The sequence below is a fragment of the Elgaria multicarinata genome, chromosome 1 (assembly GCF_023053635.1).
Source record: "Elgaria multicarinata webbii isolate HBS135686 ecotype San Diego chromosome 1, rElgMul1.1.pri, whole genome shotgun sequence".
NCBI lineage: Eukaryota > Metazoa > Chordata > Lepidosauria > Squamata > Anguidae > Elgaria > Elgaria multicarinata.
The window spans coordinates 160,618,006-160,640,263 of NC_086171.1; the positions used below are offsets into that span (position 1 = coordinate 160,618,006).

The 22,258-nt window shown below is 40.2% G+C and overlaps 1 protein-coding gene across 2 annotated transcripts; it reads right to left on the bottom strand.

Annotated features, from left to right (window-relative positions):
- Positions 1–4,525: 4,525 nt before the first annotated feature.
- SRSF3 (serine and arginine rich splicing factor 3) lies at positions 4,526–10,359 on the bottom strand. 2 transcript variants are annotated; one of them, XM_063140859.1, is made up of 6 exons: positions 10,188–10,359; positions 9,269–9,476; positions 8,444–8,578; positions 6,387–6,425; positions 5,641–5,727; positions 4,526–5,389 (listed from the first exon to the last, which is right to left on the bottom strand). In XM_063140859.1, exons 2-6 carry the CDS (start codon positions 9,472–9,474, stop codon positions 5,362–5,364), a joined length of 495 nt encoding a protein of 164 aa, XP_062996929.1. In that variant the 5' UTR covers positions 9,475–9,476; positions 10,188–10,359; the 3' UTR covers positions 4,526–5,361. The 2 variants fall into 2 exon arrangements, with proteins under 2 accessions (XP_062996929.1, XP_062996930.1); XM_063140860.1 differs by having other exon boundaries at positions 10,278–10,351.
- Positions 10,360–22,258: the final 11,899 nt, after the last annotated feature.

The window sequence follows — 22,258 nt, forward strand, 5'->3', positions numbered from 1 at the left end:
TCATCTGCTTTTTCCGTATGTTCCTGAATCCACTGCTCATTCTGTCCATTTCTATCAGCCAGACTGCCTCTAGGATCTCTGAACTTTAAGATTCTCCATTGTCAAGTACAGGGGTGGGCCAACTTCAGGGGTCAGGGGACCACATTGCCTCCCCCTGGAACCCAATGGGGATGGTGCCCTAACCCCGCTGCATTTGCCACTGCAGCGGCAGCCAAAATTGCAGCAATTTTGCAGGGAAGTAAGGTTGGTTTCCAAGCAAAATCTTATTTCCTGCTTGTGCTCCCCCAACAGTAGTGGCCAAAATCACAACAGCTTTTACTGCTCAAAAACTGATGGAGCGGGGGGGGGGGGGGGGAAGAGAGTTGATGCAGCCATTCTCTGTGTAGCTCAATTTTAGCGGTGGCAGAAAAAACACAGTGGGAGCCACACAATATTCTTGGGGAACTGCATGCCTACCCATGGTCCAGTACCTCCTTCCTTGTCAGATTCCCAGTCTTTAGGTTCCCTATACAGCTCATCTTTCCACAGGATCTGTGAAGTTTTAACCCCTTTGATCAAGGGGTTAAACCATCCCTTCTATCCCAACTAGAGCTGGACTGTGGATATTTTGTTGACAACTTTGATCTCGAAGCAATTGGAATGTTTGTGGACATCAGCTCAAGCAACATTAGAGGCGTCACTGCCAAAAGGGGAAAACAATGGATGGCCATCTTGCTTTCAACTATTTAAAAACTCATCTATCCAGTCACATGGCTTATTCTGCTCCCTTGACTGAATTGTCAGTCTACCCTATTAAGAATATGTGAGCGCTAAGGACCTAAGGGAACAGTACTGAGAACACATTCACACACCAGGGATGTTTGATTGACTTAGGACTGTTCTCAGATGTTGCAATTCAAAATTGACTATTTCTTCAGTTTGTAACAAAAAATTTTACCACTCTGTCAAGCTGTGAACACAGGCTGAGAATACAGCATGTGTAAAAACACCACCACCATTCTCTCTGGCCCCAATGACTTACTTTCCATTCCATGGTTCCCCTTCTGTCATATATCAAGCTTCACTGTCATACACAGGATGAAGTGCCTACCCCGCCCCATGAGTCCTGCGAAGCACATCTCCCATTCACATCACATGTCCTACCTACCTGGGCTGTTGGGACGTGATCTTATTTCCACAAGGGCTTCCTGACGACATGCACAAGTCATGTTCCTTGGGACAACTCCAAAGTGATAAGAGCCTCATCTGATTGCTGGAGTCTCTTCCCCCACTTCTTTTGATCTTGTAGGAGGGATGGGAAACTCAGGCCCAGGGGCCAAATCCAGCCCTTCAAGGTTTCTCAGGTAGCTATATCCTTCCCTCCAAGCGTCAATCATTTGGTGGTTTTTCAGCTTTGTGCATTTTCTCCGTCCTAGGAGATTGAAGTGCCTGTCCTAAACCTTAGTTACTGGCAGTAAGAACTTTCAAACTAAAATAAGCTAATTTTTGGGCCAACCCTTTTGCCTTTAGCTGTGCCCCCTTTATCTTCGGAACTACCTATCACTGGAATGCAGCTTTTCTGAAATTCAATTCTGCTCTCAGACTGAAAGAGGTTCACCATCCTTGCTGTAGAGATAAATGCTTGGGATTTTCCCTATGATTTTGTCAAGTTTTCCACAATTCCTTAACTGAACCTTATATAATCTCTTTTAAGACTGTATCAATAGATCACTTAGAATGTTTATTTTGCTGTGTGCTACTTTCTAGTTTTCTTCCCTTCCCTGTAACCCTTTTAATAAAACTTTTCAAATGAGAACTGGATTTGTGTGATTTGCTATCAACTTTTTAATTTTTCTTCTACGTACAGTGGTTCATCTATGTCACGTTTGTTTAAAAAAAGAGGTAAATGGACAAACTGATTTGGGTTCTGTTCAACGGTGACATGAACTGTTTGCAAAGAAAGTTGTTTTCCTCAATGTACCTTTATCTTGCATGTCTGTGGGTTCCCACTTGCCCCAGATTTAATTGAATTTAATGGGTGCTGCTAACTTTAAGTAAAGAAGAAACACACATGCTAACTAGGTCAGCCTAGCACGGCCTGTGGTATATTTTCTTCAAACCTCCTATAAAAACTAAAATGTGATTTGACTAGTCAGGAGAACAGACTTGTGAATCAAGCACCTTGTGTTTAAGAGAACATTGGGCTCATTTTTTATTTTGTTAATCTCAGACAGCAGTCACTGATGCTGTGTGTCATAACCCACTATTAAAACTGAAGATTAAAAACTGTTTTAAACCCCAACCTCTATTCTTAATACCAAACTTGGCACAATAAAAAGTACTTTTCATTCAATAGTTTTGTTTTGGCAATAAACTGACATGGTTGTGAGGTTAATCTTGTTCCTTTCCTTATATTGGGAAGTGTAAAACAAGCCAGAAATATTTAAAAGCCGTGGGTCTATGAACAAATCAGGAATGCTTCACTGGCACTTGGCTTTGGGTCATGGATCTGTAGCTCCCTCGAACTGTGATAGTAATTACTCTATATAGTCTACCTACAAATTTTACCCAATGTTTATTCACTAAAAAGCATAAGTTAGAGAAAAGCTACTACAGAATTAAGTTAAATATGTAAGGGACAATCATAATAGTGCATTAGCAGGACTATTTTATACAAATTGTTCTTACATGGACCTAATTATCAGCAAGAATTTCAGTATATACTATAGTGCTTATTTGCACATCCATATATTTCATCAAGTCTGTACAAAGATGTGAAGTCATGATTAGCAGCTACCATAACTAAATGTAATTTCCTCCCAAAATAGTGAATTGTGTGTGGTAACACCATAAATTGTCATAACCTGAGTAACAGCACATCCTTCTTTATGTAGTGAACACCATATAAATTATTCTTGCAATATGTTGACTGCTGTATAGAAGAGCATACATACTGTATGCCTCCAATTACACCTTAAACTCCTTTAAGTTCATATATCAGTTTGTGTGTGTGCATTGAACAGCACTTTCATGATAGCCATTTTTGGTAAGAGGTAGATAAAATCCTTACAATGATTACAATGTTACAACCAGGAAAAATGTCTAGGGATGCAACCAGGCAGTACCCACTTGATTCCTACTTCCTAACAAATCGCTAGTGGGAACTGACAAGTAAAGGCAATCCAGACAGCTTTGTATTGTACAAAGAACACAAGGATATCCCAGCTACCTGAATGACTTGCCTAGACAAGATCATGCAGCAACCAGAAACAATTATTGCTTAACAAATGCCCAATTTACAAGGATTTATTGTACTAATATTTTGCAATTCTGCTCTATAGTATATCATGTTCCCTTTACACTAGGTTTCAGACCTCAATGTTTGAGCAAGTTTTCTACATTGAAAATACTTTATTGTAGAGGTAAATTTTAGAGATAGAGGACCTACAAACAACTACAATGGACAGGGATAGGCTTTGTGGAGCACCTAGTCCAGTTTGAACTCTTTCTCTGTAGCTTGCCACCTAGCTTTGTATGGGTTAGATCTAGATGCTTTAAGGGGGTTGACTTTATCGCCTTCCCTTCATTTTTCAGCAGGGCTTTCTATCTATAGTTGAGACACTGCTAGCTGATATACAGGGATTTAGTAGGCTAAAAAGTGCATAATACTTATGAAGTGCTTTGAGTCCCAAGAATAGTTTCAGCAGGACTGAACTTTTCACCAACTGCTACTTCTGAAACCATCCCCCAAACAAGGCTATATTCCACCATGAGCCTACAACAGCTCTACTGCACTACAAGGTGAGCTGCGTATAGAATGCTTTATCTACACAGCTTGACAAGGCACAATGAAGTTGTACAAGACGCCTTGAATGAAGACTTATATTTCCCTTTTGATGTTCCTATTTAAATAAACCCCTAAACATTAACCATCTTTGGATGACCATATACTTATCTTTCAATGCTAGATAAGGAAATTAAACCAGATATTTTCAAGTAGCATGGATTTAATCTAAATGCACAAGACCAGTCATTTTCTGGGGTACACGACCGATGTACATTTTGGCATTCTAATTACATGCCACAAATGGCTTCTGTTGTGGATAAAACATTGCATGCAACATTTGTTTAATGCAGGGCACTTTAAAGCTTTGCAGACATGACAAAGCTAAATTGTATTCTTCATTTTGAATCCCTGGATTGCAAGTTCACTTCTGGTATACATGTTTGAGTGCTACATCAGTCAAATGCAAAGGCTCATCTCATGCTAAGCCAGACATTACTATAACTTGTTTTGATGTTGGAATAGCCATATTTTAATATAAGGTAATTACCTCCTGATCAGACATATTTCAAAAGGAGCTTTGTGTATCTCTTACTTATGTATGAACTCTCTCGGAACAGCCAATTAACCAGACATTAACACAGTGAAATTTGATTATGGCTTCAAACTGTTCACAATAGTAGATTTGAATTAAACTGTATACAAGTCTACCTGAATATTATATTTTGCATGAATGTCAAGATACAAAAGTTAAATACTTAGAACGATTTGTAACCAAAACTTTAATCCAAAGAGCTCCAAGAGTTTACAGTGACATGACAATTTATGCACAATAAGGACATTTTGCAATTACAATGTACCCTTATGCATCCATATTTACCCAGCTATGGGTCCTTATTTTGGTCTGCTCAATAGTGAAAATTGTTAGGCAGCTTGTATTTTTGCAGTTTAGGTAGCACTCTAGACAAAAAGGTACAAAACTCAATCTACATTTTACACAATAAAAGGTAGTTCTGACTAAGCTGGTATAAATCAGAACTTCAACAGTTTTAGAAAAGAAGTCTACCTATAAGGCTTTCACAGTCCCTTTCTAATATTTCTATTCTTTCCACTATTCTGACCAGCTAATTAAACTTCCAGGTCTCACCCTGCACAGATTGCCCATTTGTGATTGCAGCAAATGCTCATGATTAATAGTCCTTGAGTGCTGAGAACTTCCTTTCAAGTTTAGATCCTGAAAAGATTCCAAAACAACTCAAAAAGACTAAGAACATTTGCCACTGCATGGCTTTTGAGGTTTTATTTGGTAAGTCTATGCAAGGTAATTGGCTAACACTAAAGCAAATCAAAGTTATGCTTAAGGGTACACTGTAAAGCAACGGGTTTATTACACTTCATATGACCTGCTCAGAACCATATACAGATTCACAACTGTTACATTTGTCACCTGTTACAAGAGACAAGGAAAACAAAATTTGACAGCTAAAACATCTTAAAAATGCACCAAGCTTATGAAGTCTTAAAGAAAACAATGTTCTGTACATACTCCTTTCTTCAGATCTAGTGTGACTTCCTGTACATTGCTCTTCCAGAAGGTCTTATTTCCTGTCATTTGACCTGGAACGGCTAGATAAAATATACATTAAAGATTCTCAGTTAAATAGAAGTTGATTCCCCAGTGCAATATACTTCAACTTCACTATCTAAACCTTGTTATGATTTTCTATCCAAATAAATTTAAGTTACACCTGAACTTTCGACTTGCCCATTATACATATTAAATTAAGGGCTCTTAATTACTGCACTAGAGGGATTTATCTAGTGAACACACTTCAGAATTACCCTTATGTCTGAATCGAGAGACTTGATGTGCTTACCTACGAGATCTAGAAAATGAACGAGAAGGCTTATGATTTCTCTCCCTTGACAATGATCTCTCTCTCCTTCTATCTCTAGAAAGGGACCTGAAAGAGAAATTCAGAATTACAAGAGAATGCATATGAAGACTGAGAGGATTCTGGAATAAAATATTTCACTAATATAAATGCATTTTTAGAGGCCTTTCTTGATTTCAGTCCTTGAATAACAAATGTTTTTCTAAGTTACCCAAAACAGTTAATTTAAAACTTAAAATGAGTTCCTAATTAATAATTAGGGCCAGTGTGCAAACACATAATTAATAATTATAGCTGATGTGCTTTCTATCTGAGTAATCCACAGCTTCAAAACATTAATTTTTACAATGCTCTGAAATCATGCCTGAAAAGAAGTCCATTTTCATTTTAAATGAATTTGTAACACAACACTGATACTGAATGATTTCAAATGCAAGGTATCACATTTAATGCCAGAAAAAAATCCAGAATTTTTAAAGTGTGATTTCTTATTAGGCTGTGATTCGAAGAAAATAAAAAATATGGCAAGTCAATTGTATAACCATTTATATAAGCTATCCTTTGGACAACTTGAGCTACTTTCAAGTAAAGTGTTTTAGAACTTTTAACTACTTTCCATCTGGGTCATTTTTCTTTTGCACTACAATGTCATCAGTTTAAAGTAGTGGGAAAGCTCCTTATTCTATAGTAAATCACTAGACAATTCAAATTTAGTATCAACACTTTACCTGCTGCGGCTACGAGAGAAGCTTCTCCTTCGTGGAGATCTACAATCAAAACAGAAAAGTGAGTATTTATCAATTCAACACTACTAGGGTGAGGCAATTCCCAACTTGTCAAGTCACTGTTGGGCCCAGTGAATGTGCCAAGATAAATGGCACCCATCGTCCAGCAAAATGGAAAGATTCAGGCATTAAAAAAACTCAGTGTGATCAGCATGTTTCCAACCATGAGTTTGTTTTAACTAACACCACATCATAGCAAACCTGTCCAATGCAGCACTTCCATCTCAACTAAATCCACTGCCTAGAATACTATACCAACGTCCCACAAGTAGTTCCAAAATTGGTATAAACCAATATTTTGGAACCCATGCAAGGTCAAGTCCTCAACAGGACATAAGGTACCAAGTGAAAGACTAATGCACACAGTGACAATGCCATTAAACGCCATTAGAATTGCATATTTGTGAATGTAAATTTTAATCTGTCATAGTGTGTTTAGTCTAAAGAATCTTAGTTTGCCCAGTTTATCCCAAAAAATAACTGTTCTGAAACCGTTAGTAAAACAGTTTAAAGGTGAAAGGAGTTGGCAGATTTTGTAAGGAAAAACTAAGTTAGCAATTAAGTGTAGCTTGCCATTTCACATGCAAATATACTGCAGTTTAGTTACTTAGATTAAATTTCCTTAACACCCTTAAAAGTTTTATTTAAGCAACATATGAATGTTACCACGAAATTATGCACAGCCAGCCTTTGATTGAGAAAAAGTAATTACTTATAAGCCGCTTACTCCTTATTTTAACCAGCAGTAAACTGTATAAGCAGGAAAAACTTACTAGTTTTTGGTTTCAACAAGCTAGAAATGGTGAGGTGAGGCTGCCGGACTGACTGCCAAGAAGAATTTGCTGAAAAGGTTTTGCCAGATGTTGCGTTGTATTTAGTTGGTTGGCGAAGGGGGTGTTGTGGATTTTTCCTGCTTTTTTGTTAGCCGAAGGCTGCTGCTGTAGTTGTTGTGAAGACATTTGGTAAATAAACAGCTGAGCTGATTGGCCGGGAATGTGTGGGCGGTCGAGGTGGCTGCTGCCGATTTGGTTAAGGTTGGAGAGAAGGCTGAGAGAAAACAGCATGCTCGGGAACCAAAGGGCGGTGCAACCTGACGACTGGCCATGCCTGGGTCATGTGAAACGACACCAGCCAAGCTGAATGGGGCGCGCTGGTCACATGACGCTGAAAGGGCTAGTTGACTGGCTAATGCAGACTCAGAGGGTGGTGAGAAGAGACATGATGGTGACTCTGTAACGGGTTCATTTTTATTAATAGATGGACCAAAAAGCATAAAAAAATGAAAAACAAGCCATCAGTACAACCATCTATCAGCTAACAAATACTCCTATTGTGTTCTACAGTGAAAGGGAATAGGTTTCACTCTTATCTTGTATGGACTTCATTCACCTGCAATAGGTTAAGATCAGCCCTTGCAGAAATCTGGATTTAAGTACTGAAGTGAATATTTAACACCCAGCCAACTTGTCTGGGTCAGAGAATGCATCATCAAATAAAAGTCTGTTTTATTCTGAAAATTAATCTTGCAGAATTCATGGGAGTCATATTTCAATGGTTCTACTACACTGTCAAGTTTAGCTAAGTAACTGTTCATTGCTTTAGCATTCTTTAAACAGTTGCCTGCCTGGCATTACCTGTCCTAAAGTGGAAAAACCTCTTGAGTGAAAAAAAGCCAAGCTGTTGTAAGTAACGTTTACCAACAATGGAGTAAAGGAAAGCAAAAAACCATGTTGGAGTACTGGGAAGAAAAAGGAAGCGACTAGAAGATGAATAGACTTCAGAAGAAAAGATGATAATCCATGTTAGAGGGCACTATCAACTGGTATAGACACCTAAGGATAAAAGTCAGTATTCAACACAGTGTATCCCTCTAACACATGCTTAATGCTTTAGAATTTGGTGGTTCAATATTGACAGACATCAATATGCTTTTAAAACCCTATTATGCCAAAAAGGTAATACTGCCAACATCACTATGCAAGTTCTTTGATCCTAGATACCTGCGACGAGGTGGAGGACTTCTCCTGCGATAATCATCTCGAGGACGTCTACCCCATGAGGGAGGTGGACCACGGTTCCGACTACGTTTTTCACCATTGGACAGTTCCACCCTGACACGACACCCACAAAGTGTTCTGCGAGATAAGATGCTGATGGTCAATACCAATATTCAAATGGAGCCAAAGTTTTCAACTTTTGGAAAGAACCTCTTGATAACTACTAGACACAAAACTTTACCATCCAGGCTATTGGTTGTGCTTTGCTGAAATGGAACAGATTGGAAACCAGTACTTCATTCTCAGGAAGCAGCCAGCATTTTAAAGTGTTTTTACGGTGTAGAGCGCACACTGGTCTTCAGTGTTAAGCTTCCTTATAGAAACCAAAGGTTTTTTTAAAAAAAATAGCATGCAAAAATCAATGCTGATACTATCTGAAATATGACTGAAATTTGTTTACATACTGAGCCATTTGTCCTCTAAGGTTAGAGCACTTAAAATATTTGGAGCCTAAACAGAAACTATGAAGTGTCAAATTCATATGTAACATGTCTAGATTACTTTCAAAATAAACCCTTCTTACACAAGACATAAATTATTATTTTAAACAAGTTTAATAGATTCTGCTAGCAGTTTGGATAACTTCACCTTGGGATAATATCAGTTCTATTTCTTAACATCTCCATACCTAAAAGGCCATGACTGAAAATTCTTTTCAACAAGCCTATCTGCTATGTACTTTTCTGTATTAATTCAGTGTAGAGTTATTACATTGACTTATCAGAGGGTAAGCTCAAGCAAGCTCAACCAGAATTAAATGGACTTTACCTCCCATCTAGTTCTCTCACTGCATCAGCAGCATCACGTGGGTCTTCAAATTCAACGAAAGCAAAACCAGGGGGATTTCTAGCAACCCACACACTACGCAGTGGTCCATAATAGCCAAAAGCTCGTTCCAATTCAGTTTTGTTGCCATTGTTCCCAAGGTTACCTACATAAACCTTGCAGTCCAGTGGACACGAATCACGATGCATCTCTGAAAGAAATGCAAGAGAAAAAAATCACTTTCTGTTCACAGTAAAAAAATTAACCTACAGTAAGGCTTACCACACAACAGAGGAATCTCTTAAATTGTAAGAGATTTATAACAACTCTAGAGTCTAGCATTCAGATGTTAAAAATGCACCGTGGATGACTTACAACTGACAATGCACTTAAGTCATGTCTGTATATAGCTAGTTCTGTTTCCAGAAACGTTATCTGAGTTCAGAGAGCACAAATCGAAATCCAAAATTTTTTGAAGGCAAGGCGGGAGAAGCAGCCGATCTTTTTCTCTGGTTCTTGTTTTTTTTTTTAAAAAAAGGAGGCAGGGTTGAGCTTCCAAAGGCGTGAATTTTCGGATTTCCAAGGCACGCTTCTAACCATGCAGCCCGGTAGGGATACGAGGCGGGCCTCGGGTTCACTCACGAGGTAACTTAAGGCTTATAATTAGCCAGGTTGGTGGCGCGCTTTCGAAGCCGGTTCCCGCCCAACCAGGCATCCTTCAACCCCCACGACTCTCCCTCCCTAGTCTGGGCATACAACGACAGTGCCCCTTGTGCCCAAGTCCGTTCTTCTTCCCTTTCATTCACGGGACCATCATCCCGGCAGAAGACCTGACGTTACTTCGACCATACAAAATGGCGGCGGCTCTTTGTCCGCTGTCTCAACCGCGAGGCCTCCCATCCCGACCCAGCCCCTCCCTCACCGGCTTCCGGGACCAGGAGTGCGAAGGACTCTCGATAAATACTACTACTCTCTCTCCTTCGCCGCCTCCTTTACTTCGTCCCTCAGCAACCTAAGTTCGATCGGTGTCTCTCGCTTTCCCGCCAAGACTCGATTTCGCTGCCGCTCTTACTTCTTCGCACTGGACAAAATGGCGGACGGCACCTACACGCCCTGAGTTTATATACGTCCTGCCCACATAAGCACGTGATCAGAACTTCCACCAATTACAAATCGCTTCTCCGGTGATCGACGTTCCTCTGCGCCCTACCCTTTCCCAGGCGCGCAGCTCCGCCTCAAGGAGCAGCTCCTCCTTTACTCCTATTCACAAAGCTGTTCTATTACCCAGCAGGCAGGATCGCACTCACCATAGCAACCAGAGAAGACGGGGAGGGGAAGGGAAGGCTCGGTAGGGCCTGCAGTACCTCATGGAGGCACTGGAAGAGGTCGGGTTTATGATGGAAGCGTGTTTCCCTCCCTGGCACAATTGTGCAAGCTGCTGCCGAGTTCAGTAACTCGGTGTGGTGCATTTAATCTTGTTTTAAGGGATCTCCCAACTGAGCCTCTGCAATTATAACCACAACCCACCGTGGATTGGGAGCAAGAAAAAAACAATGGTTAATGGGGAGGTGCCTTTGTTTAACTATTCTTACCAAGGACTGCCCTTTGAAAACCCATGGGGCTTTAACTTTCGAAGACTATTGTTTATTATTATTTGCCTTTTGTATTGTATTTCTATACTGCTTTTTCTGGGCCCAATCAAAGCGATTTACAAAAATTTCAAAACAAAAACAATAGTCAAATAAAAAGAATACAACATTCAAAACTAGATTCGGGCTGCAAGATGTATAAGGACTGATTATTAAGTGGTGAATGAAAAACACTATAAATGCTCATGGATCCCGCACTTAATGATCTTGCGGGGCCATCCTTACACGGTAATGCAAATCACTTATTTCAAAATGGGAACCCGATTGGTCGTGATGGTGCCTAATGCATTCTGACTTTTTTTAAAAAATGTTTATGTATTGAACAAAAGTAAGTCACATTGAGTGCAATGGGGCTTATTCCTAGGTATAGGATTTCAGCCTAAAGCTTTCAATAAAGAAGAAAAGCAATTAATGATAATGGCAATAAGTCAAATAATATGTACCTTTGCATTCTACATAGGAAAACAGGCCAGTCTCTATGCAAAAGAATAGATGGGCATATATATCTGAAATCAGAAAAGGCAACATTAAAAACAAAAAACACCACGGAGGGACATTTGAAACTCACAGTTGTCACTGACCTTAAAGTAGATATTCTAGAACAAAGGAACTTCAAAAACATATCTCAATGTGAAACAGTTATGCTGCAATTCATTGAAGAGATCCAACTTTTACTTCCTCTAGGTTGATCAAGGACAAAGGAGTTTTTTTAATCATTAAAATCATACTACCTCACCAGTGCAAGGATGTTTATGTTACCACCCAACAACTGTTCTGTGAATGGCCATAGTTAATTATCACTATCTGTAATTTCTGTGTTTCATTTCCCTCTGACCTCACTCATTACAATTCTCCCCATCCCTCCCCACACCCTCTTCATGCATCTGAAGAAGTGGTTTGTGAACCGCCCAGAGAGCTTCGGCTATTGGGCGGTATAAAAACGTAATAAAATAAAAATAATAAAATAAATAATACCGTAATAAATTTGTTAGTCTTCATAAGACTTCATTGTTTTTGCTGCAACAGTCTAACATGGCTTCTCCTCTGGAAATTGTAAAAGGATCGCAGCCTTAAACACATTGTTGTGTATTCATTCAGTCGCTTCCGACTCTTCGTGATTTCATGGACCAGCCCATGCCAGAGCTTTCTAACTTGATGTAAATCCAACAGAGTTTAATTTTAAGATTGCTCATTTAGTTATGAATGCCTGAGGTGATAACCCCTTAGTAAATCCCATACAGGACTTTTTAGTGTTGCCACCTTTTTTTCCTAGTCCTGGTTCCTTTCAACAGAAATCTGATGTACAAAAATGTAGCAGGTAAAACTTCTAACCACTTACCTGTATGCCAGGGAAACAGCCTCCTGGCAGTACTCAGCTCAAAGAAGAACCATGCCGGATCATACCAAGAGTCCATCTAGTCCAGCATTCTGTTCATAGAATGGCCAACCAGCTGCTGATGGGAAAACCACAAGCAGGACGTGAGTGAAACAGTACCTCCCCACCCATGTTCCCCAGCAACTGCTGTACATAGCTATACTGCCTCTGATACTGGAAGTAGAAGATAGCCATCAGGACCAATAACCATTGATAGACTTCTCCTCTAGGAATTTGTCTAACCCCCTTTTAAAGCCATTTAAATTGGTGGCCGTCACCACGTCTTGTGGTAGTGAATTCCATGGTTTAATTATGCATTGTGTGAAGAAGTACTTGCTTTTTTATCTGTCTTGAATCTGCCACCCGTCAGTTTCATGGGATGACCACAGATTCTAGTATTATGAGAGAGGGAGAAAAATGTCTCCCTATCCAGATTTTCCACTGCATGCATAATTTTGTATGTCTCTATCATGTCTCCTCTGACTCACCTTTTCCAACTCTACAATATCTTTTCTTAGGTGCGGTGACCAGAACTATACACAGTATTCTAAGTCTGGTCGCACCATGGATTTGTAGGGCAATATGATATTGGCAGTTTTAAAGCTCCATCCCATGAGTGTTTTATTGCACACTCGTTACTGGGCACTCACGGAGTTTGCTCAGGTCCCTCACATGACGTCGTCTGCCTCTTGTGCGCCTTCTGCTGCTTCTGGCCTTACTTGTGAGATAAAAAAAAAAAACTTGTTAAGTCCGATGTTTTTTTAAATTTGGAATTGCTTCTCTCTCCTGCTGTGTGCAGGAGAAGCAGCGCCATTATTAGCTTCATCCCACATACCTGCTTCCCTTGGATTATTCCCGTAGCGCTAAGCTTTCGCCGTTGTTGTTGTTTTTGCTACCGGGCAACAGCAATACTTTGCATACCAGGAAGTGAGTTTAAGGGGGGAAATGTAAAAAATCATTAAAAAATCAACGGATGACCCAATTCAATTCAAATTTGGTATGCTTAAAGCTCTCCCTAATATCTATTACTGTGCCAATTTTGGTGTCTTTATCTTTAAAGCTTACACAGATGTAAGCATTTCTTTAAAATCTTGCTCCTGCGCCCCAGGGGCGGCTCGGAAGATACGCTCAAAATGTACGGGCTAAATACGGCGAATCTTTTTACTTTATTGTACAATTAAGGCAGGATGCATGGGATTACTTCACAATCAAAGCAGATTATAAGGGGGGGGGACTTCTGAGTCCTTTGCATGCAATTCGCAGTGATTACACAGTATAATCCTGGTGTGATAAAGTTCTGAAACAGCGGACTCAATGGGCATTGTGCCCATTATGTACTTCCTCTTTTGAAAAGAGGAAGTAACTGAGGAACAAAAAGGGCGGAGAAGCGAAGGTAGGGAGCTTTTAGTCTCAGTTCCTTTCCTAATTATGCCTAAAATGGAGTTTGCTTTTTTTTTTTTTTTTTTTTTTTTTTAACAGCAGCAGCACACTAGGTTGACATTTTTATCGAGCTGTCTGCCACAACCCCAAAGTCTCTTTCTTGGTTGGTCACTGTGCCAGTTTGCCTCTTATCCCAAACTACACTCAACTCAGAGTGCCATACTGATGGAGAAACAGACCCTACTCCCATAAGATGTGGCCTACCAATTCTATTTGGCTCTTATCGCTTTATTTTAATTTCTATTATTTTATTATAATATTTATTTGCCATGCTTCTGTCTTTCTCTTTCTCTAAAGAAGGCCAAGCTGTGTGTACCATCTAGCTTGCCATGCAACCCTATGCTGACCTCAGTTTTAGTAGAGGATGCTGCCCTATTGCCAATGTTGAAGTAAGATTTAACTACTGGCCACAACAGCTTCTGTCCATGGAATTGTGAGGGGGTGCCATATTGTTCTCTTCCTTACATAGCAAAATGTCTTGGGCCAGCCCCAGAGCCCATCAATGTCCCTGCTCCTCCTTTCAGAGTCCATTCTGAAGCCAGTTCAAAGTAGGAGGGTGGGAAGGATCCATGGGGTGGGGGGAAAGAAATAACACATTTTGCAAAATGAAAGCCTTTATTATGTTGAACTACAAGGAGCAGGCCTTTCAGGGTGTACAAAAGGAATGGTTGCTGCTGCTTTAGTGTGTGAGGCAGCGAATGGAGGGATTATGAAGGGTAACCCCCTGAGCACATATATCAGGAGTGGGGAATCTCTGCCCCATGAGCTACATTCAGCTGGGCCCCAGGGCCTTTAGCAAGGCCCCTTCCCTGCCAAAAGAGAAAGGGGACAGGAGAGCAAATGAGCCACTAGAGTCTCACTGCCCTGGCCGCTTCATTCTTCCTGCATTTTGCACGATTGGGAAAGGGGAGGAAGAAAGTTGGCTTTGGACTTAGCTGCAGCCTTGAGAGGCATTCCTAGAGGCAGAGAACATTTTGCTCCTCCCTTGCCTTCCCCAATTAGGAAAGCGCAGGAGCAAAGGTAGCAGAGAAAGGCAAAATGGGGCAGGTGATGACAGGGGCAAGGCTTAGTGGGAGGCCACCTCCTGATGTCATCCAGCACTGTGGATTAATCCTGTTCCTCACACCTGACATATAGGACATGGTGCCCATTGCACTGCTGTGGTGGCAGTGTACCTCCACCTCCCCTTCTGCCATTGGAACATAGAATTGCTTGGCCTATTTCCCATCGTGTAATTCAGGGGTTGGGCAACTTGTGGCCCTCCAGATGTTGGTGGACTGCAGATCCCATCAGCACAAGCCAGGATAGCCAAAGGTGCAGGATGATGGGAGCTATCCAACAATATCTGGAGAGCCAGTCTTTCTCCATCCCTGGACTTCTGCTCATTTCCAGTATTAAAATCCTAGCAGCTATTAACAAATGGTATACTTTTTCTACAACAAAGCATTCACATAACTGAAATGACCACTTTTTAAAATATATATATAAGTCTCTTCACATTGTGGTGATAGCAGATATGCCTGCTACTGATTACATGTGGTGGAATGAGTCTCTCGCGCGTGTGTGTGTGTGTGTGATGCTGTTGGACTTTGCCACCTAGTGGCGAGCAAGGAAACCTGTTTGCCTTCTGGAGATGAAGCCAGTTTCCTATCTGCTTCCCACTGCTTGTGCATAACCCCATCTTTGCATCTGATCAACTAGTTGGGGGATTCTCTTGCAGTTTTTCCAGCCCACGGTACCTCCTATTCCAAGGAGAGCTGAGAAGTAAACCCCCAGAAAATTACAAGTTATCTAAAGATCACTGACATTCAGGGGCAACTAGTTTTGTGCTTCCTATGAATTGTATGTACAAACCTGGAAATGCTGCATACTGTGGATATCAACAGTAGATGTTGACATTATCACATGCTACTTTCACTGAGGATGTTATATATTGTACATTTGGTATCAGCTTCCTTATGATTGCAACTAGACATCCGCATTTTAAACCCATTAATATGACAAACTGCTCTCCTGCAGTTCATAGAGCTTTGCCGGGTTTACATGTAGCAGTAGCAATCTTATAAGTCAAGGATAGGAAAGCTTCTGATAGTTCAATGAATCAAGACAGAGGTTCATCCATTTTTCTAGTATTTCTTTTGGCATAACTCTTTTTTTGCACACAGAGTGGAGATATACATATCCCACACCATGGCCAACCTCTTGGCATGCTCTTCAAAAACCAAAACAAATGACCACTAATAGCGCATCCAGTTTATACATTTTTATAGATTTAGTAATTTAATTTTTAAAAACATATTCATATATAAACAGATTTTAAAATGTGAAAGATTTGGTATAAAACACCAGCTTCATGTTGTAATTCCTTGACCAAGTAGGTATGCAAATACATGTTGTAATTCCTTGACCAAGCAGGTATGCAAATCTTAACCACATGACTGCAATGTTGAATCTATTCAGTTAGATTAATTCAGTCTTTCCCAGCCTGGTGCCCTCCAGATGTGCTGGGCTGCAACTCCCTTCTCAACTAGCCTGGCTATGGCCATGGGAATTATAGGAGTGATGTATCTGGAGGGCACCAGGTTGGGGAAGGCTGGTAATAAATCTAAAACTATTAGGTTGAGTATAAAGGTGCCCATTTAATTGAGCAACAGATTTCTCTAAAAAAACAACCCACCCTAGTTATTTTAATCACGAGTACATACGAAAATGATCTTAGAAGAGACATTCCTCCTCTTTCATACAGGAGGCAATACCCTGCCTTTGAAAGTTCATGTGTGTTGAGTACCAAAGGATGTGGAAAACTTGGAGGGATGTCTGTGTCATTATCAGAAAGACATACTCCTTGAAATTGTTTCAACAGCATGGGTAATTCTGGACCGGATAGCATTCAGCCAACATCTGAAAATAGTAGGGGTTTCAGTAAGTCCAATTAGGCTATGAGATCCCTTGAAAAGCCTTTTTGTTTTCTTGTTGGTTTAGTCCATTGGGATTGTAAACAATTTGTTTCCGATCCTTCTAAGTTCTTGTCTACTACAATCTTCCTCTGTATGCTCTTCTATGCACAACCTCCCTCTCCACTTATACTATAAGCTCCATCACACCTACACATTTTCCCTCGAATTATCCCACTTTGTTTCCACAGCATATGAAAGCTTGCAAACTTACACCTGTGCGCTTGTACGTCCAAACATCTTTACACCTCTCCTGTAGCGCTTGCAGTTATCCCGCTGAGGTTCACTCCCACACTTGTTGTTTTCACCATCACCTCTGCCCATTGATTTCCTTTGTACCTCCCCCTACAGTTTATTGTTTGTTTGTTTATTTATTTATTACATTTTTATACCGCCCAATAGCCGAAGCTCTTGGATTTTCCTCGATTCCCCCCTATTTCTGTATCGTTATACCCCAGTTCTATGACTTTCCTCCCCTGCTTCCCCCGTTTCATATTTTGTTGGACTTTCTAGGCACCCAATTAGTGATACCTAGATTCCAGGTTTCTCATGGGTGGGGGTGTGATAGCTAATGCCAAATTCAAAACAAACCCAATCCATGTTATTGTCACTGCTGTTAGCAAAAGGGTTACAGATGGGATGTTACAAAGTATTTATATACAGTATTCTCTGTAGACTGGAACCAACTCTCTAGCTCCAAATCTTAGATATACAGAGAATAATGGTATCATTGATGGTGATGATGACAACAATGGCAATGAATAAAGATAAAGCCTCAAAATCTCTTAACTGTACATCATACCAGCTTCCTTCACTTCTAGTTGGGTCAATGTAGTGTACAGTGGTGTTGCATTGTTTATATGATGCAGCCACCAGCTCACAGCCACGTCAGGCTCCCCCCACCCTGAAACTGCGCTTTTTTGCAGTGTTGTTTTACTGCAACTTTTTCAGTTGCTTGGAGGTCACCACATTGTTTCTTCAACTGACAGTTTATTTATTTATTTATTACATTTTTATACCACCCAATAGCCGAAGCTCTCTGGGCGGTTCACAAAAGTTGTGGCCTTGGTTCAGGTCAAGGTAATAGGTGTTGCTACAGGTGGATTCAAGTGATGTGGGAACATAGGGCAGAGGACGGGCTTGACAAGCCAAATGGCCCCTGGTGCTTGGTTTTTGCTCGGGTCTTCATGGTGACTCTGCTGTTACCTCCCCCACCCCATCTCCCTTGCCTTCAAATAAATTTAAAATAGCAAGAATTGAGCTATTTTTAAACCAGCGCTGCAATTTTTCCTGGGCTGGATAGCCTGCGGTCACTCCTGCATGTAACTCTATTGTTTCTGCTTGGCAGCAGCGATGCTATGAGGTTTGGGGGAAATCAGGAGGCAAAGCATCATCATATAGAGCTTCATCAGCTGAAGGTTTTATTGCACGCTAGTTACTGGGCCCTCACAGATTTTCACCAGTCCCTCTCATGACAGCTCCCTCTCATGCCTCTTCTTGCCTTCTTCGCACCACAAAAAACACCCCAATAAGTCCGACTTAAAAAAAAAGAAGGAAGTTGCTATCTCCTGCTGTATGTAGGAGAAGCAGTGTGATCAAAACGGCCCAATGAATAGGCCATGTGCACGTTGTTTACTTCCTCTTTCAAAAGAGAAGTAATGAGGGACAAACGCACAGGCAGAGAAGCGACAGTAAGCAAATGTGATTTGCCCCTGTGTGATGGTGCTTATAGGCATGGCCAGGTTTGTTTGTTTCCCCTAGGGACACTCTTGAGGACAGCTGAGGAAGCCAGCTTTGTGAACCATTGGTTCCTCGCTGTTGTCCAGCAGTTCTGTGGCCCAATGGGGAGCCAGTATGGCTTGAAGCATCCATAATTTCTCTACCTCAGCACCTGATCTTTAAACAAAGAGCAGTCTGGATGTTCCGTAAAATACAACTCCCCAAGCACAGTGGAACTGAGTAGCCATGGCAGTTCACTTTGTCCATAATAGAATGCTTTAAGTGGTCATTCAATGAGCATCTTTCAATTTCTCTGGCTGACATTCGCTTGCTCAGATGAATGAAATCATAGTCCTTATGAGAATGGTAGTTGTCCCTAAATGAATGCCTATTAAATGAACTGAGTGATAAAGGTGAACAGTGAATTAGACCAGATGTTTTAGACTTGACTTTGGCCTGTGCTTATTAGTCTGGGAACATGTAACTAGGAAGTCCTGCTTTCACAGAGAGATAATTTACTTTAGCTTTAGGGGTATCCTGGAAACTAAAAAGAGCTCAGAAGTACCAATTTAGCAACCTCTATTTAAATGTTTAATTGGTTACAGGTTTTGACCTTTTCAATAAATGACTCTTATGCTTAGCAATTGAAAGTCAGGTAACAAAGCTAGGAGCCTTTAGTGAACAGCTGAGAAACGTAGTGACTCAAAATAAGCACATCTAGACAACAGATGGTAGAAGGAAGAATTAGTTGTGTCTGTAATATTGATGTTTACCTACTACTGCTTTTGTTATTAATTCCTTAAAAATAATCTTAATTTTAAATGTAGCTATAAAGAGGCACAGAATACCCATGGCAATACAGCGATAGCAATATATTGCAATATAGTTATATGGTATAAAGCTCTGTTGGGTTTTTAAGTTGCTGATATGACTATTTGTTTTGGTGTTTTCAATCTGCTGCACCTACTTTTTTTGTATTTTATTGTACTTTAACTTATTTAAAATTCTTGTAAGCCTGCCTCAGAAATTACAAATTGAAAATATACTTCAAATAAATAATAAATTAATATGGCAGAATCCCATCCCTGTGCCAGAACAGTGGCCATGTATATCCTGACATCAGTTGCAATATTAAGTACAGCAGGTTACCTTATATCAAGCACTTAAGTGTGTGTACTTGCAGAAACATCTTTATGAACTGCTGTTGGGATGTTTTTAGGTGAGTCTGCATCTAGTTCAACTTGCCATGCCCCATCACTGTGCAGAAGTCAGAAGGGAGTCTGAGGAGCTGAGCTGATGAAAGCTTGCTCAGATCCACCCCCAATCCAGATTCCCCCAACATCCCTATTTTTTTTCTGAGCAACATATGGTGCTTGTGAGGCAGTAGCATTGTTTTCCTGGGCAAGATATTGCAGTGGGCATGGGACATTTTTTACCAGACTCATATCTGCTTGCTGTGGAGCTGTGTGTTTGAATGTGCATGCCTTGGTGGGTCTGGAGTTGCCCAAAAATAGCTGTGGACTTTTTATTTTCTTTTAAAATTTGTGTTTATTTATTTTATTTATTATTGCATTTATATCCCACCTTTTTTCCTCCAAGGAACCCAAGGCGGTGTATATAATCCTCCTCCATTTTATCGTCACAACAACAACCCTGTGAGGTAGGTCGGGCTGAGAGGTTGTGACTGGCCCAAAGTCACCCGCTGGGCTTCCACGGCCATGTGGGGACAAGAACCTGGATCTCCTGATTCCCAGTCCAACACTTTAGCCACTACACCACACTGGCTGTGATTGCATGGAGGAAAAGCAACGGATGCCCTGTTGCTTTTGTGCAGAAAAACTAGATTTTGTTAGCTCTGCCTCTGCTTGCCCCATAGCACAGTAAAAGCCTTGCCCGGAAGCACCCCAGGTTCAAGGACGAAGTCCTGATGAGCCTTGACTCAAGTTTAGGCTGTGAGACCAAAATTAGTATAAATGGGCAAATGCTTTAGAATCTAATAATCGCAACTTCGTTTACTCCATATTTTCATTTATATTTTGTTTCCTGAGCTATTTATCTAAGTGAATCAAACTATTTGTTACATTTTTTAAAAAAACCACAACCCTCAAAATACACTAGTTTTAGAGAATTAAATCTGGCTCCTTTGAATTCATATCCTTCTGTAATATGCCTTCAGGTAGCAAAAGATAATATATTACATTTAACCCCATGTTTTCTACATTTATAATAATCTCAACCATGAATAATAGCACAACAAATTCAAAGTTACAGTATAATCATAACCAATAGCAGTCAAACAAATTTAGGGTAGGCATGCAAAATTCCAATCACTTCTGACACCTTTAAATTTGATCCAGGCTATAACAACCATTATTAGAAAGCCTAAAATGAATTATGCTCAAATGCTGGTTCTTCCGTAGTATTATCTGCTTGTTATGTCATTTAAATCCGCTTGCTTATGATCCTTCAGCTGGGGACCAACTTATAGGATACGTGGAGCAGAACTACTGGCAAATAGAATTGATGGTAGCAGGGGTGGGAAAATTGATCATATTTAGGAGAGATTTATGTAGATGCATTAACATTCATGTTTTCACGCTGAGCCTTGGCACTGATATGTTGCAGGTATGCACCATTGTAAGCTCTGTACCAACTTATGTTCCAACCAGAATAGGCGAAGAAATGGAGTTCTTCTTACTTTTGTTTATGTCCTCATGTCTCCATCTCTCTCTCTCTTTCCCTCTTGCTGACTGGCTACTCACAAAATCCAGCTAATTCCTACTCTGAACATATAACGTATTTCATCCATTGGGTTGCATCCAATGTTTGTCCTACTTAGAGTAGATCCACTGAAATGAATGGGACTTTAGTTAGACTAACATTGGATACAATTCATTGGTTCTGATCCTGAAATCCATCTTAAAAATGGTAAAGTGAGAAGTCCTTAAATATAGCTGGATTGTGCCCCCGGTGATCAAAAGCCTCACATTCTTCTGCCCTGCTCTCGATCAAAATTCCATTTGTATGGTTTTATGATCCTCTGAAAACAACAGGATCACTGCAACAGGATGAGCAATATTTCAAATATAGGAGGTCGTAGTGCCTTAATCATCTGCAGGACAGTAGACTTTATCGTCCGAGGTTTATTGTCTGCAAGAGAAGCACATATTTCATTTATACAAGGGGTCGGGTGGGGGGACAGTCTTAGTCACAGAACATGATGCACAGCCCCTTCCTATTGTTAGTGTGGCCACAGAGTGGCTATAAAAGAAGCTGGGAAGACACTGCCGTGGCAGTAGAAGTTTCACACGAGGGAGACTCCAACAGGTCAACGCCACTCTATTCTAATAGAAAGACTAATAGTAAGTACTGTGTATGATAGTGCCTTTGGGGTAACTCTTTAAAAGATTTTCTTTCAATTTGTATGTAATTATTGTCTATTTGTAAATATATATAAAAATATTGCATACTAGACAAAAATGGCTAATAAATGGTCATTGTACTTAAAAAACTGAATTAGTATCTCTTGTCTGTCTTGTCTTTCTCTTGTCTTTCAATATACTTTTTTTTTGTCTGCACATATTTCTTGAAAAGTAGTTTAGTTCATCACATTTGCTTTGTGGCTTCCAAAAGCCTATGATCTTAGAAGTATGTGATGCTATTGGTTTTCATGTGTTACACTAACTCAACTAAATATGGCAAATATATTTACGAAATGCTGAATAAATTTATTTGGAATGGCTTTAAAATAAAATTTTCTCTTTCAAATCTGAACTAAAAATACAAATAAAACATTCAGTGTAATTCTATAGCTTTGGAGATATTGATATGTTACAAACCTTCTGGTACCCATCTT

Excerpts from the sequence above, each read along its gene's own strand:
- SRSF3 (XM_063140859.1), bottom strand. The coding sequence starts at position 9,474 with ATGCATCGTGATTCGTGTCCACTGGACTGCAAGGTTTATGTAGGTAAC. Across the intron at positions 8,579-9,268 it reads GTGAGAGAACTAGATGGGAG|AACACTTTGTGGGTGTCGTG; the intron begins GTAAAGTCCATT and ends CTTATCTCGCAG. Across the intron at positions 5,390-5,640 it reads TCATTTTCTAGATCTCGTAG|CCGTTCCAGGTCAAATGACA; the intron begins GTAAGCACATCA and ends TATTTTATCTAG.